Source organism: Raphanus sativus, chromosome 3 (assembly GCF_000801105.2).
Source record: "Raphanus sativus cultivar WK10039 chromosome 3, ASM80110v3, whole genome shotgun sequence".
Taxonomy (NCBI): Eukaryota; Viridiplantae; Streptophyta; class Magnoliopsida; order Brassicales; family Brassicaceae; genus Raphanus; species Raphanus sativus.
Genome location: NC_079513.1, coordinates 17,517,247 through 17,530,768, shown reverse-complemented (window position 1 = coordinate 17,530,768; position 13,522 = coordinate 17,517,247). Strand labels below are relative to the sequence as shown.

Here is a 13,522-nt window from a genome sequence, read left to right as displayed (position 1 = left end):
ATATGCAGACGTCTAAAACTGTGAATATATGATTTTACATATAATATCAATATAAAATTAATGTCTATACATTAGATTTGTAGAATGAATATAAAATATATTTAAAAATCTATAGTTTATAGGTTTATATATAGATATATATGAATAGTTTTAAACTATGAAAACTAAAACTTGTTTAAATATGTAAATATGAGTACATAAAATCAGACGCGCAAAGCATCGAACACACTGTCAGGTTATCTCTTACAAGTGTTTTTCCTTGACAAGGCTTCTTACAGAAGTGGCAAATTGGCCGGGAAGTATTACTTTTGGCGAGAATTTGGAACTCCTTCTCTCTTATTTTGAAAACTTGACCAGGTTTTAGATATGGATTTTTGCTGAATAAGCAGTCAGTATGAAGGATGGTGCAGCAATCATTGCACCAATAGAAAAATTTCTCGACTATATCTTCACACTCTTCGCACCAATATTTCTCACGCCTCTCTTCCCCCCATGAAAGTGTGAGAAAATGTTTGTCGTTATTATACCTTACTTTGTATGGTAAGGTGGCGCACTTCATACACACAGTAAAATCACATTTTATGCAATTTAACGAATAATTTTGTGTCCATTTGCATACCTTGCATAATACATATACGTATGGGTCTAAAGACAGGAACAAAGGATGCTCATGACCTTGGTAATCAAACGGCTCTGAAATTAAAGCACACCTCATATCGAGCTTGAATTGACATTCCTGTTTCGGACACTCGTAAACAAAGCCACCAGAGTTACGGGAACAAACTGGGCACCAGGAGTAATTTGAATCATAATTGTCGATAGCTTTCAATGTAAGTGGGTGAGGATGTAACGCATATTGTATTCTGCGACGAGCTTTTAGGCATGTTTCATGGAGGATGAAGTCACACTCCGCACATGAATAGAATTCATCTTCAATGATAGGCATGACACACGCTTCACAAAACTTGTTTTTATCATAGAGTATGTTTTCCTCGAGTCGCAGATGATGGTCATGAAGAAAATAATGGACCACTCCTTCGGATATTTTGCAGAACGGTGGTGCATCTTGTGCTATATCATCTTTTTCAGGCACACCTTTGAGTTCTTCTCCATCCCACACATCTTTTCCTAGAGCGCAATGCAAGTGAACAGCATAGTAGTGATCACCACATTCGTTACATGTATAGGCACCATAATTACCGTCAATACTTTGACGACAAACTCCGCATGGCCACTTTTCATAACGAAGAGATAAAACACGGGAGATGCGATGGTGGTGACGTGATATCCTGATGGTGTGTGGAAACTCTTCACATCCTCTGTGAGCTACAAAGTTGCATCTGAGACAGACATAGGTGGGATGTTTTTTTATCAAACCACAAATGTTGCAGGTTAATGAATTTTGTCTAGGGAAAAAGGTAAGGGGGTGATCATGTATTTTTTGTTGGTCTATAACAATGGGTATCCGCTTCATCGCACATGTTGTATGCATGAAAGTTTGATCGGCAGTACAATGATATATCAAGCCATAGGCCCTGTCACCTCCACAACGTATACAATAAGTATAACCAATGCGATAATAAAGTTCGAGAGAAGAATGATGAGGATGGTAAGGGTGTTTAATTCTAAGTGGAGACTCTACACATTCTTTGTGGTACTTTCGAGAACAAAAAGCACAAAAGTAATAATCTGTGCGAAACTTTGAGTCAAAGCATATACCGCATTCATACTCACCGTCGCCGAATTTTTCATTGTTGCACCAAAACAAAGGAAGTAGATGATGATCAGGAACTTTACTAGAGAGGACAAACTCAGGAGAAGAATTGATCAAGAAAAGATTGGAATATCTAGAATCTTTTTGCCATCGTACAAAAGGGCATATGAAAAGGGGTAGAGGAGGGTGATCGTGGTTGGCTACTTCAGCAGATGAGGATGGACTTTTTATTTGTGGTTTAGGTCGGTATTTTGGGTGGTGGTATACCAGAAATAGTTTACCATCTTTTTCGACCTCATGAAATCCACCATCATCATCCATGACTCCCTCCGGTGTTCTTTTTTTTAGTATGATTGTGTTAACAAGCTGTAGAAGTTAGTTGGTCTATAGATGTATATGCCTATTAACAATTTTGCACCTTAAATAAAGAAATTTGAAAGTCACAATCTACTTTAGATCCTTAACGTGGAAACGAAGTGGATTTTGTTCTTTTCTTTGTTGTTGTAGTAGTGTTATTCTAAAACCAAATAAAGAACACGAATCAGTTTTTCTTTGCACATGGTTTTCATCTCCTTTTCTGATATTATCCAACTCTTAAGAGTTTAATTTCAAAAATGAATTTGTAAACCTTGTGATTTAAAGTTCTACTAGACTTAAGAGGTCTCTCTCTCTAGAAATCTCTCCGACCTCTCTCAAGAAAAAACCTCGCCGTGATTACTGCTTCCGGCCGACGGGTGGGCTCCAATAGCCACCGTCGATCCGGCCTTCTGTTGTTTCCTTATTTCTTTTGCTTTTCTTTGCGGCCATGGAAGGAAGAAAGCTTTGTGCTTCCTTTCAGTTTTAGTTAGATTTTGTTTGGACTCCGGAGAATGGAGGTTTCATTTTACCTCGCGCCGCCGGCTTTTGACTCCGGGGAATGGAGGTTCCTTCTACCTCGCGCCGCCGGCTTTAGGTTTGGGGTCTGTCTTTGTTCTGACATGTTAGATGTTAGGATGTTGTTCTCGTCTTCGGGCTTGGTTTCGATCATTATGGATGAGATCTCGATGGTGTTGAAGCTCTCTGACGATTGTGCTAAGGAATTGAAGGCGGAGAAAGTATGGGGTGGTCAAGTTAGTGGCGTCTGTGTAGCTCGGGATGAGATCTCGAAACAGTTTTGATGATGCTCTCCGTTCAAGCGAGCTCGGGCGTGGAAGAAGAGTGGAGAAAGGTCCGGTAAGATCCGGCGAATCGTTGGTGTCGGTTTGCAGCTTCCGGCGGTAAAACAGGGCGGCGACGGTCAAGCGGTGAAAGTGCGACGCGTGGTGCCTCAGTGTCGAGGTCTGTACACGTGCTTGTGTCTGTTTGACGCGCGTGCCGCTTTACTTAATGGGCTTCGGTGGGGTGTAAGGCCCAGTCTCGTGTTGTAATTTGTGCCCATTTGTTTTATGGGCTTTCTGGTTTTGTTTGTATGTTGGGCTTCAGTTCTGTAATCTTGGGTCTTGGGCTCTTTTTAATAATATTTTAGATGGAAAAAAAAGTTCTACTAGACTTTTTGATGATCGGCGTTTTAGAAACGTGGATTTAGGGCCTGACTGGTGTAGCTGCAGTGGTAGCGGTTGCGGGAGTTTGCGGATGCGGGTGGTTACGAGTTTAAACGTTTTCTAGAGATTTGTACGGTTGATATAACGGTTAGAAACTGTGGCGTTTGCGAAACTTTTATGCTGGTAAAATACCAAACGCAATAAAGAAAGAAGCACAGATGCCTAAACGTTTGATTGCAGAACAAAATAAAGAAGAAGGAAGATGAAGGCATACATGTCTTTTTAATTTACTAATAAAAAAATGGGAAATCGGCCAAAAAAGCACGAATTTTGTAGGAATTGCCAAAACAAATCTGGACATATTGGCTGACAAAAAGAAACACAAAACTTTATGAATTTAAAATTAATTAACAATATTTTCGTATTTTCGTTGACTTGCCAATTTAGCACACCGTCGAAAAATTTGACAGACGTCGTTTATTGTGTACATTAAGTGAAACGACGTCGTTTTACATAATTTGAAAATAAAAACGTGTAGACCACTAGACTCGAAATCGGATTGATTGGACAAATAACAAGGTATTTTACCACTAGGTTAGGGGCACTTTCAATGGAATTACTAACACATTTAATTAAGATACAAAATAAATATAATTAAATATTAGTCAAGAAAAAATATTTATATATAAGATTCAGTCAGGGTATTTTTAAATTAATAAATTAGTGACTTAGATAAAAAAATAATAAATTAATGATTTAGTTAAAATCTAATAAAATATCACAAATAACAAAATTGCTTAAAAATATAGAACATGACAAAACTAATAATAAATTAGTAACCTAGCTAAAAGTCTAAAACCTAATAAAAATATGACAAATAAAAAAACACAAATAAGAAAAGTTAACTAAATTGTAATATAACATATAAATTTAATATTATTAAAATAAATTTCGTTTTAATATATATAAGATTCAGTAAGGATATTTTTAAAATTGATAAATTAGTGACTTGGCTAAAAAGAAAATTAATGATTTAGTTAAAATCTAATAAAAACATGACAAATATTAATAAATAATGACAAACAAATAAAAAAAATCTAAAACTATGGAGAACATGACACATCAGCCAAATCACTTCATAAATAATAGTATAGATCTTTAATTGGGGGTTTTCTACCCGAAATTAATTTAATTGGGGGGTTTTACATTAAAAACCCTATTCTAAACCTATGGAAGAGTTAGACAATTCCCAAAATGAAGTGGGTATATATACAGATCTTATCTTCTGAGTATGCAAATATAGGTAGAAGATTTGTATTTTAAGTGTCTAAGGAAACAATATGAATTAGTTTCGACTTGGAGTTTGTAGTCAAGTGGTGAGAAGAAGAGTTTGGGATATCAACATATTTCAAGTTTGATTTATCTACCATGTAAAACTAAATCATACTCCTTCAGTTTCATATTATATAATGTTTTAGAAGATATTTGTTGTTTCAAAATAGATGATGTTTTGATATTTTATATTATTTTTAACTTTATTGAAAATTGTGTAGCCAATTAGATTTTGCCATTATCATGATTGGTGGAATGATTTTTAAATTATATTTTTAAAAGTTATTTTTGAAAAAAAAAAAAAAGTTCTTAATCTTTGTGCATAAAGAATAACATCATCTATTTGAAACAGAGAAACTATTTTTTGATCATCTATCCGTGGATTACACCTCTCATTAAAAAGTTAAGTCTACATCTTTAATAGATCCAAAATTTAATCATTTATTTTAAAAAATACTCCCTCTGTTTCATTATAAGTGTCGTTTTAGATTTGTGCACACGGATTAAGAAAGCATTTAATTTTGCATATTTTCAATATAAAAACATCATTACCGATACAGTTCAACCAATAGAAAAATAGAATGGAGAATAAAGTTAATAAATTTTGCATTGAAACTCTAAAACGACACTTATTTTGCAACGAAAAAAATTCTCTAAAACGACACTTAATATGAAACGGAGGGAGTATGAATTAATTTCACGGATCAGATGGATCGAAAATAAAACATCTTGGTATCCTAAATCCATTTCCTTACCACTGGACTACAAAATTCCAAACAACTTACAATAATGTCTAGAGCATCCACATAAAATACCATTATTATTTTATTTTCAAGATTATAGACAAAAAAAGATAGTATATCTTAATTTAGTACATACACGTATTTATTTTAATTTTTTAACATTATTCACATAGTAAGATATCGTGTTTCTAAGTCAAAAAAATAAAAATAAAAAAATCGTGTTTCCTGTTAAGCAGTTGTTTATAACCATAATTAGATACAACAATTATATATAACCATAATTAGATACAATATACATTTATGTGGGTGATAGAACAACGTGGTGCATGTCAAGTACAGTTGCTTATAACCATATTTAGACAATAATTTAAATGACAGCAAACAAAAAAAAAAGATAGGCCCACTTGGCCGATGAGGATTCCCACTTGACCCCAAAAGACTAGAAAGAAAGACAGAGAGAGAGAGAGAGAAAAGAACAGAGGCGAAAGATCATCGACCACGGAGCAAGCGGCGATTTGTGTGAGAGAGCAGACTCGAGGAATTGTCAATGTCTCCTCTCGCAATCTTCCACCGTCTTGCTCACGCCACGTACTCCTCCCTTCTCCTCTCAATGGTCCTCTCTCTCTCTCTCTCTATTCTCTAGTGACAAATGTTGTATCTTGCTTGTTATGTACGACTTCAATGCTTTATTCAATTTGGACTTGTCGTCAACGTTTTCTCGTGAAAGGATTGATTTTTACTGCTGGGTTCTTGTTTATCTCTCTAAATCGCAAAGACCCATCTCCTCATTGCTTAGACTTCCTGATAAGCTACATTGCTTTAGATCTGTTCAAAAGACCTAATCTTTATCACGTTTGTCCTCTAGTGTATTAAAGCTTGGTTCTTTAATCGTTTTTCTCTTTTTATTACTTCTCATTGAAGTCTCAAGTTCGAAGCTTTGAAGCGTCTACTACATGGGAAGATATCGTTACCCGAACCAGCCTCTGGTGGGAGCAAGCGAGGGGTTTAGTGGTTGTGCCTGTCTTCAAGTTTCTTGTGGCTCTGTGTTTGATCATGTCTGTGATGCTCTTCGTTGAGATGATGTACATGGGACTTGTGGTAGCGTTTATCAAGCTGTTCAAGAGGAAACCAGAGAAAGTTTACAAATGGGTAGCTATGGATGAGGATGATGACGTTGAGTGTGGCGGTGAAAGCTTCCCTATGGTTCTTGTGCAGATTCCTATGTACAATGAAAAAGAGGTAACAACAACCCTAAGCAACTAGTTTCTTTACTATGTATTAAACTCAGTTGGTTGAGTTGAGTCTCTTTATTTGGTTAGGTTTGTGAGCAATCAATTGCAGCTGCTTGCAAAATCTCTTGGCCGTCGAGTCGTATAATCATTCAAGTGCTTGATGACTCCACTGATCCAGCTAGTAAGGTCCTTGTTTGCACCTCTATAGACACACTTCTCCCTTCTCATCACAAGCCCTGTGAGTTTGTTAACGTTTTGGTGATGTGACAATAATGGAAGGAAACAGGAACTGGTGAAAAAGGAATGTGAGAGATGGTCTAAAGAAGGTGTGAACATAACGTTTGAGATAAGGGATAACAGGAAGGGATACAAAGCTGGTGCGCTGAGAGAAGGGATGAAGCATAGCTACGTGAAGCAGTGTGACTATGTTGCTATCTTTGATGCTGATTTCCAGCCTGAGCCTGACTTCCTCTTCCGTACTGTTCCTTTTCTGATTCACAATCCCAAGTTAGCACTTGTTCAAGGCCGTTGGGAGTTTGGTAAAACATTCCTTTGACACTTATGCTACTAATCATGTTAATGCCACATGCCTTGAGAGATTTTGCTTTTGCTAACAGTCTCATAGCATCTCACAGTGAATGCGGGTCAATGCATGATGACGAGATTGCAGGAGATGTCTCTGAGTTACCACTTCATGGTAGAGCAGCAAGTTGGATCCTCAACGTTTGCCTTCTTTGGGTTTAATGGTAATGACATTATCTTACTTTTCTGAATCAATCCTTTTACTTATTGGCTGAAACTACTGCAGGAACCGCTGGTGTATGGAGAATCTCAGCTCTGAATGAGTCAGGTGGATGGAATGACCAGACAACAGTAGAAGACATGGACTTAGCTGTAAGAGCCACACTCAGAGGCTGGAAGTTACTATATCTCGATGATCTCAAGGTATAGAAGATTCCTCTGTTTTTCTTGAAATCATTGGGTTTATGCGTTTGTTTGACTTTTGAGTTTGTTATAGGTGAAAAGTGAGTTACCATGTTCCTTCAACGCCCTCCGTAGCCAGCAGCATAGATGGACTTGTGGCCCTGCAAACCTATTCAGGAAAATGGCTGGACAAATAATAAGAAGCGAGAATGTATCTCTATGGAAGAAGTTGTATATGCTGTACAGCTTCTTCTTCATGCGCAAGCTCGTGGCTCACATCCTCTCCTTCTGCTTCTACTGTGTTATCTTGCCAGCTACTGTTCTGTTCCCAGAAGTCACAGTTCCGAAATGGGCTGCGTTTTATCTCCCTTCTCTGATCACCCTCCTCATCGCACTCGGTAGATTAAGGTCTCTCCTCTCTCCCTTAAACCTCATGTTAATCATTTTGTCTTCTTACACATTTTGATATTTTTTTTCGTTAACAGATCAATCCACCTTTTGGCGTTTTGGGTTCTGTTTGAGAACGCAATGTCACTGCTTAGAACAAAGGCACTGGTCATGGGCTTGTTTGAAACAGGAAGAGTGCAAGAATGGGTTGTGACAGAGAAGTTAGGTGATGGTCTCAAGACGAAGCTGATTGCACAAGAACCTAAAGAAGAACATCACGTCAGATTCAGAGATAGGTAAACTAACTATAAACCGTTTTGTTTGAGCCCTTTAACCGAAGTTTGAGATTGGTAAAGGAATGTTATTACTGTTGTTGCAGGGTGCATCTGCTGGAGCTATTGGTTGGAGTGTACCTGTTGTTCTGCGGATGCTACGACATCATATACGGGAAGAGGACACTGTTTTTGTACCTTCTGTTGCAGTCATCGGGCTTCTTCGTTGTTGGTTTTGGATTTGTGGGCAAATATGTTGCTGCTGCTTCATATTAACATTTAGATATTAGATCAAAGAGTCTCAATATGATGTCTCAAAAGGTTTTTAGTTGTTGATAACCATATTGAGATTACCCCTTTTTGTTTGGGAGGTCTGAGAATAATATGATATATACATTTTGTATTACCACTTGAGTGTTTGTAAACACAATGAATCTCCAAATGTGATAAATACAAACTCATATTGACCAGGACGCCAGTATAAGTGACATGGTGAGTGAAACTATATGCTTCTTGTTCTTATATAGAAAGATTGATACAGGTACCATGACATGAGCTAGCATAGTCATCATCATATCATGCTACAGACCTATGGTTAAAGTCTTTATACTTAATTCACCGAATGGGTTTTTTTTTTTTTAAGAACTGAGTTTCTTAGGTATTAATCTGTATAGTGAGATGATCTAAAAGTATATGTTCCAGATCATTGTATGAAAAACCTCAAAAAAAAAAAAAAAAACCTAACAAAATCTCTGTAAAACAATGCAAATCGTTGAGAAGCTTGCTCTTCACGCTATCAAACTTCTCCAACATCGTCACTGTTTGTTCATAGCTACTACTGTGAACACATCAACACGTAGAAACACAAAAGTCTTCAATCAAAACATAAACATAAATAAAACCAAAGAGACACATTCACCGAACAGAGGATAGCTATCTTGTGTCGGAATCGATTGAGATGCTTTACCTGGACTGGACTCGAGACCAACCAAAGTATTAGAGCGCAGAGGATGAGAAGGAGAGGGATGAAATGGATAGCGTTCTCCGCGGATCTGAGTCTTGATTTGTCCTTCTTCCCTGCGTAAGAGTTTGGGTCGTACCTAGGCAGGAGAAGCACCACATCGTCCGAGTCTGCGTCGGTTTGAATTCGCGGCGGAGACGGTGATGGTGAAGGAGGTTTCGCCGATAGTTGGTCGGAGACTATGGAGGCGCTCGCCGATCGACGCATGTCTTTATTTCTTTCTTCTTTACTTTACGCGGTTTTCGGGTCTCAAGAGGGGAAAACTTCTATATATATAGTTGAATGCGAATTGACTATTTTACCCTTTGAAAGTTGAAACTCAAGCTCACGCGGTCTTCCCGGCAAATCAGTGTTTGAGCGTTTTTATACCGACAAACACTTTTTTTTACAAAAAAAACATAACAGTATATGTTTGTTTCTTAATTTTATTTTAAATTTCAATTCTAACTAGTTTTCTAATTTCAATTGTTAAGTAAACTAATTTCACTTTAATATATCTAAACATAAATGTATGCATATATATTTTCTACAAAAAGTTTAAAGGTTACAAACGTGTACAGGAAAAAAGTAGATACTATAGATATTTTTGTCTGACCCTAGTTCTAGAAACGAGTAATTAAGAAAGAACCACAATTAATTTCTTTTTTTTTGTTCAACAATAATTGCATTAATAAAAATTGGAGTTCAGGTTTAGCCCGTGGGCCGGCCCAATACAAAAGATGGGTTTCTGAGAATGGATTTGGCCAAGGCATCTGCCTGCCCATTCTCAGTCCGTGGAAGAAAAACAAAAGAAACTTCGACGAACAGAGAAGAGAGAGCTTCGATGTCTTTCACAACGCCATAGATTTCTTTCTCGAGTTGTTTGTCGGTTAAGGCCCTGATAAGGGTTTGATTGTCGGAAAACATCCGGAGGTGGGTGATGCTTAGCGAAGCCGCTGCCTTGATCGCTGCTCTCATCGCTAGGGCTTCGGCCGCTAGAGGTGTTGTGACGTTGAGGTGTGTTTGGCCATCGCGTACTTCCAGACCGCGTGTAGCATCTGTGATGATCCATGCAAGCCATGCCGTGTTGGTGCCTTTCTCCCAAGCCGCATCTGTTTTACAGATCGTAGTCGCCGTCGATGATGGGTGGCGATGCTCGATCCCCGGTGGTTTTGCTCTGCTCGCTTGCAATCCTTCATTGCTGTCCTTTGATGGTTGAGCTTGGATCCACTCTCTAGCCAGTTTGATTCCTTTGGTTGCTGTTTCAGCGGCAGAATATGTTTTCTGTTCAAATATCAGCGCGTTTCTCGCAGTCCAAAGTGCCCAGAGGATCCACGGGATGATGTTGGTGGAGACACCCAGTGGGGGGAGACAGACTGCTTTACGGGAAGCAATCAGAGCCGCTGTGATGCTGGTTTGATTATTGAGATCAAGGCCAGGCGATGTTTCAATGTAGCTCCACACTCTTTGTGCAAATTCACACTCAAAGAAAAGGTGCGCTTCTGTTTCTAACTCTCCACATCTGATACACTTCGCTTCAAGTCTAACTCCTCTCCTTTGCAGGTGCTCTCCTATCGGGATCGCTTTTTGTGTCAGAGACCATAGGAAAGTTTTAATATTGGGGGAGTACTCTCCTCTCCACACGTCTCTGATCCAATCTAGCTCCTCCCTGTTTGTGCCTGGGAGAGTTGTAGTTGGTAGGCTCATCTTGTCTCCGCGTAGAGAGTTGTAGCCCGACTTCACAGTGTAGACTCCATTGCTTGTTGGGTACCAGACATAGCTATCTTCAGCACCGGATTGGCTTGGTTGTAGAGAGAGGATCAGCGAGGAGAGTTCAGGGAGAATCTCCTCCACTCGCTTTATGTTCCATCTCATATCGTCAGTGAGCAGATCAGACACTCGTAAGTCACCGGAATCTTCGGTGAAAGGGCCATAAGGTATGGTTTTCTGAGTTAGTGAGACCCATGATTCCTGCCAGACCTTTGTTGACCTCCCATTCCCTATTATTTTCTCCAGATTAGCTTTGAGGAGGTCTCTTCCGTGAAGGATCCCTCTCCATCCATGGGAGCAGGACTGCGGTGCCGTAGCTTCCAGGAAGCTCTTATTCCTGCAGTACTTTCCGGTAAGTACTCTAGCCAACAGACAGTCAGGTTTTGTTAGAATACGCCAGCTGATTTTTGATAGTAGAGCTTGGTTGAACCCTTGTATTTCTCTAAAACCCAATCCTCCCAAGGCTTTATGATCTGTTAGCTTTGTCCATGCGATCCAACTCATCTTGCGTATCTGATCATCAGTGTCCCACCAAAAGCGTGTTAACGCAGATTGTATTCTTTTGCACAGGCTGGCTGGGAGGAGGAAGCAGGACATAGAGTATGTTGGGATGGCTTGCAGTACAGCTTTCAGCATGGTCATTTTACCAGCTTTGGAGAGGCGTCGTGAAGATAAGTGGGTTGCTATCTGACGTATTCTGTCCACTATAGCCGTGAACAGGTCCTTTTTTCGTCGACCAAAATGCTCCGGGAGTCCAAGGTACTTCCCATTACCACCTTCTTTCTGAATTTTTAGGATTCTTTTTGCAGCTTCCCTTCTGTCTTGTGGTGTTTTCTTTGAGAATGTGATTGATGACTTATGTGAATTAATTTTTTGGCCAGATGCACCTTCATAGTCACTTAGGATTCTCATCAAAGTAGAGCAGCTTGCCTCGTTGGATTGGCAGAAGAACATGGTGTCATCTGCAAAGAGCAAATGACTCACCCTTGGGCTACCTCTCGCTACTCTTACTCCTTGAAGCTCACCGGTGCGTTCAGCCTCTCTGCACAAGCCTGACAATACCTCACCACAAAGGATGAATATATAGGGTGACAAGGGGTCCCCTTGGCGTATACCACGGTAAGGCTTCACGTTTCCATAAACCTCGTCATTTATTAGGAAAGAATAGGTTACAGTGGTGATGCATTGTAGGATCATGTGAGTGAACTTGTCGTGGAAACCTAGCTTTTTGAAAACCAGGTTGATAAACTCCCACTCTACTCTGTCATAAGCTTTGCTCATGTCAGTTTTAACTGCCATGAAGCAATTCTTTTCTGCATTAGACGTCTTTAGATAGTTGAGAGTTTCATGCGTTAGTAACACATTATCTGATATCGCTCTGCCAGGAATAAACGCTGATTGGTTTTCAGAAATGATGCAGGAAAGAAGGGGTTGGAGCCTCTTCGAGAGCAGCTTGGAAACTATCTTATAGAAAACGTTACACAACGCAATAGGGCGATACTCAACAATACTCTTAGCTCCTGTGTGCTTTGGTATTAAGCGGACGTGTGTGGTGTTGAGGGAGCTAGGGATACAGCCCGTCACAAAGAAGCCCTGGATCTCTTTGACCACTGATGCTCCAATCACCTCCCAATTTTCATGGAAGAAGCTCGCAGAGAAGCCATCAGGCCCCGGGGCCTTATCAGGATGGATGTCGAAGAGGGCAGCTCTTATTTCCTGTGCAGAAGGCTCCTTGATCAGTTCCAAGTTCATAGATGAGGTGATACGGGGTTGGAGAGCTTTATTCACTACATGACTTCCATCTGCTGGTACTAAGGTAAAGAGCTTCTCGTAGTACTCGCATATGACTGCCTAAATAAGTGTTTCCTCGTAGACTGGCCTTCCGTTTTTATCTTCTATGACTGAGAGTTTGTTTCTTGCCCTGCGTCCTTTAGTGGTAGCGTGAAAATACCCAGTGTTGGAGTCGCCTAGGGAGAGCCAGAGTTGGCGGCTCCTCTGTTTCCAAAATTCCTCTTCTGCTCTGTATGCTTTAAGTAGTTTGCCATTTAGTTCATAGATCAGAGCATCGTCTGCTACAGGTGCTGCCATACTAGTGTCTAGTTTTGCCTTTAGTTCCTCTATGGCTTTTCTGCTGTTTATTTGGAACTCTCGACACCATCGAATGATAGCTCTTCTACACAAAGATAGTCTTGTCTTCACCGGTAGAGTAGAGCAGTTAGTCCAGATATCTGAGATGATCTTTTTGACTGCCTCGTTGTCTCTTAGTCTTCTATCAAATCTGAAGATATGGTTTCCTTTCTTCCTTGTAGGATCCAGGATAGAGAGGAGGGGACGGTGATCCGAACCTTCATAACGGAGGTAGTGAGTTCTGCATGACGGGAAAATATCAGCCCAGCTATTGTTTCCCATTGCTCTGTCGAGACGACAGTGGACTAGGTGGGTGCCTCTCTTCCCCCTCCACGATAGAAAGTCACCTGTGTGCTTGATGTCAAAGAGGTCGTTTTGGGAGAGGAAGGTTCTGAAGACCCCAAAGGTACCTTCTGCTCTTTCCACTCCTCCTGACTTTTCGTTGTTGTCCACAATGTCATTAAAATCGCCTGTTAGAAACCATAGTTCATTAGCAATAGG

At 39.6% G+C, this 13,522-nt stretch overlaps 4 protein-coding genes across 7 annotated transcripts; 1 reads left to right on the top strand and 3 right to left on the bottom strand.

Moving 5' to 3' along the window:
• Nucleotides 1-160: 160 nt before the first annotated feature.
• On the bottom strand, nt 161-2,087 carry LOC130509753 (uncharacterized). The gene has a single exon (XM_057005935.1). The coding sequence runs from the start codon at nt 2,033-2,035 to the stop codon at nt 176-178; it is 1,860 nt and encodes a 619-aa protein (XP_056861915.1). The 5' UTR covers nt 2,036-2,087; the 3' UTR covers nt 161-175.
• A 3,633-nt stretch (nt 2,088-5,720) lies between these two features.
• LOC108847919 (glucomannan 4-beta-mannosyltransferase 7) lies at nt 5,721-8,530 on the top strand. 3 transcript variants are annotated; one of them, XM_018621291.2, is made up of 9 exons: nt 5,721-5,922; nt 6,231-6,548; nt 6,629-6,727; nt 6,828-7,080; nt 7,177-7,287; nt 7,350-7,486; nt 7,560-7,873; nt 7,951-8,148; nt 8,232-8,530. In XM_018621291.2, the coding sequence occupies exons 1-9, from the start codon at nt 5,857-5,859 to the stop codon at nt 8,398-8,400; spliced, it is 1,665 nt and encodes a 554-aa protein (XP_018476793.1). In that variant the 5' UTR covers nt 5,721-5,856; the 3' UTR covers nt 8,401-8,530. The 3 variants fall into 3 exon arrangements, with proteins under 3 accessions (XP_018476793.1, XP_018476795.1, XP_056860725.1); XM_018621293.2 differs by lacking the exon at nt 5,721-5,922 and having other exon boundaries at nt 6,410-6,548; nt 6,629-6,722; XM_057004745.1 differs by lacking the exon at nt 5,721-5,922 and having other exon boundaries at nt 6,410-6,548; nt 6,821-7,080.
• Nucleotides 8,531-8,645: 115 nt separating this feature from the next.
• On the bottom strand, nt 8,646-9,372 carry LOC108847920 (uncharacterized). 2 transcript variants are annotated; one of them, XM_018621294.2, is made up of 2 exons: nt 9,092-9,372; nt 8,646-8,962 (listed from the first exon to the last, which is right to left on the bottom strand). In XM_018621294.2, exons 1-2 carry the CDS (start codon nt 9,350-9,352, stop codon nt 8,960-8,962), a joined length of 264 nt encoding a protein of 87 aa, XP_018476796.1. In that variant the 5' UTR covers nt 9,353-9,372; the 3' UTR covers nt 8,646-8,959. The 2 variants fall into 2 exon arrangements, with proteins under 2 accessions (XP_018476796.1, XP_018476797.1); XM_018621295.2 differs by having other exon boundaries at nt 8,646-8,959.
• Nucleotides 9,373-9,835: 463 nt separating this feature from the next.
• Nucleotides 9,836-12,646, bottom strand: LOC108845359 (uncharacterized). Its single transcript, XM_018618580.1, has one exon. It carries the CDS (start codon nt 12,644-12,646, stop codon nt 9,836-9,838), a length of 2,811 nt encoding a protein of 936 aa, XP_018474082.1.
• Nucleotides 12,647-13,522: the final 876 nt, after the last annotated feature.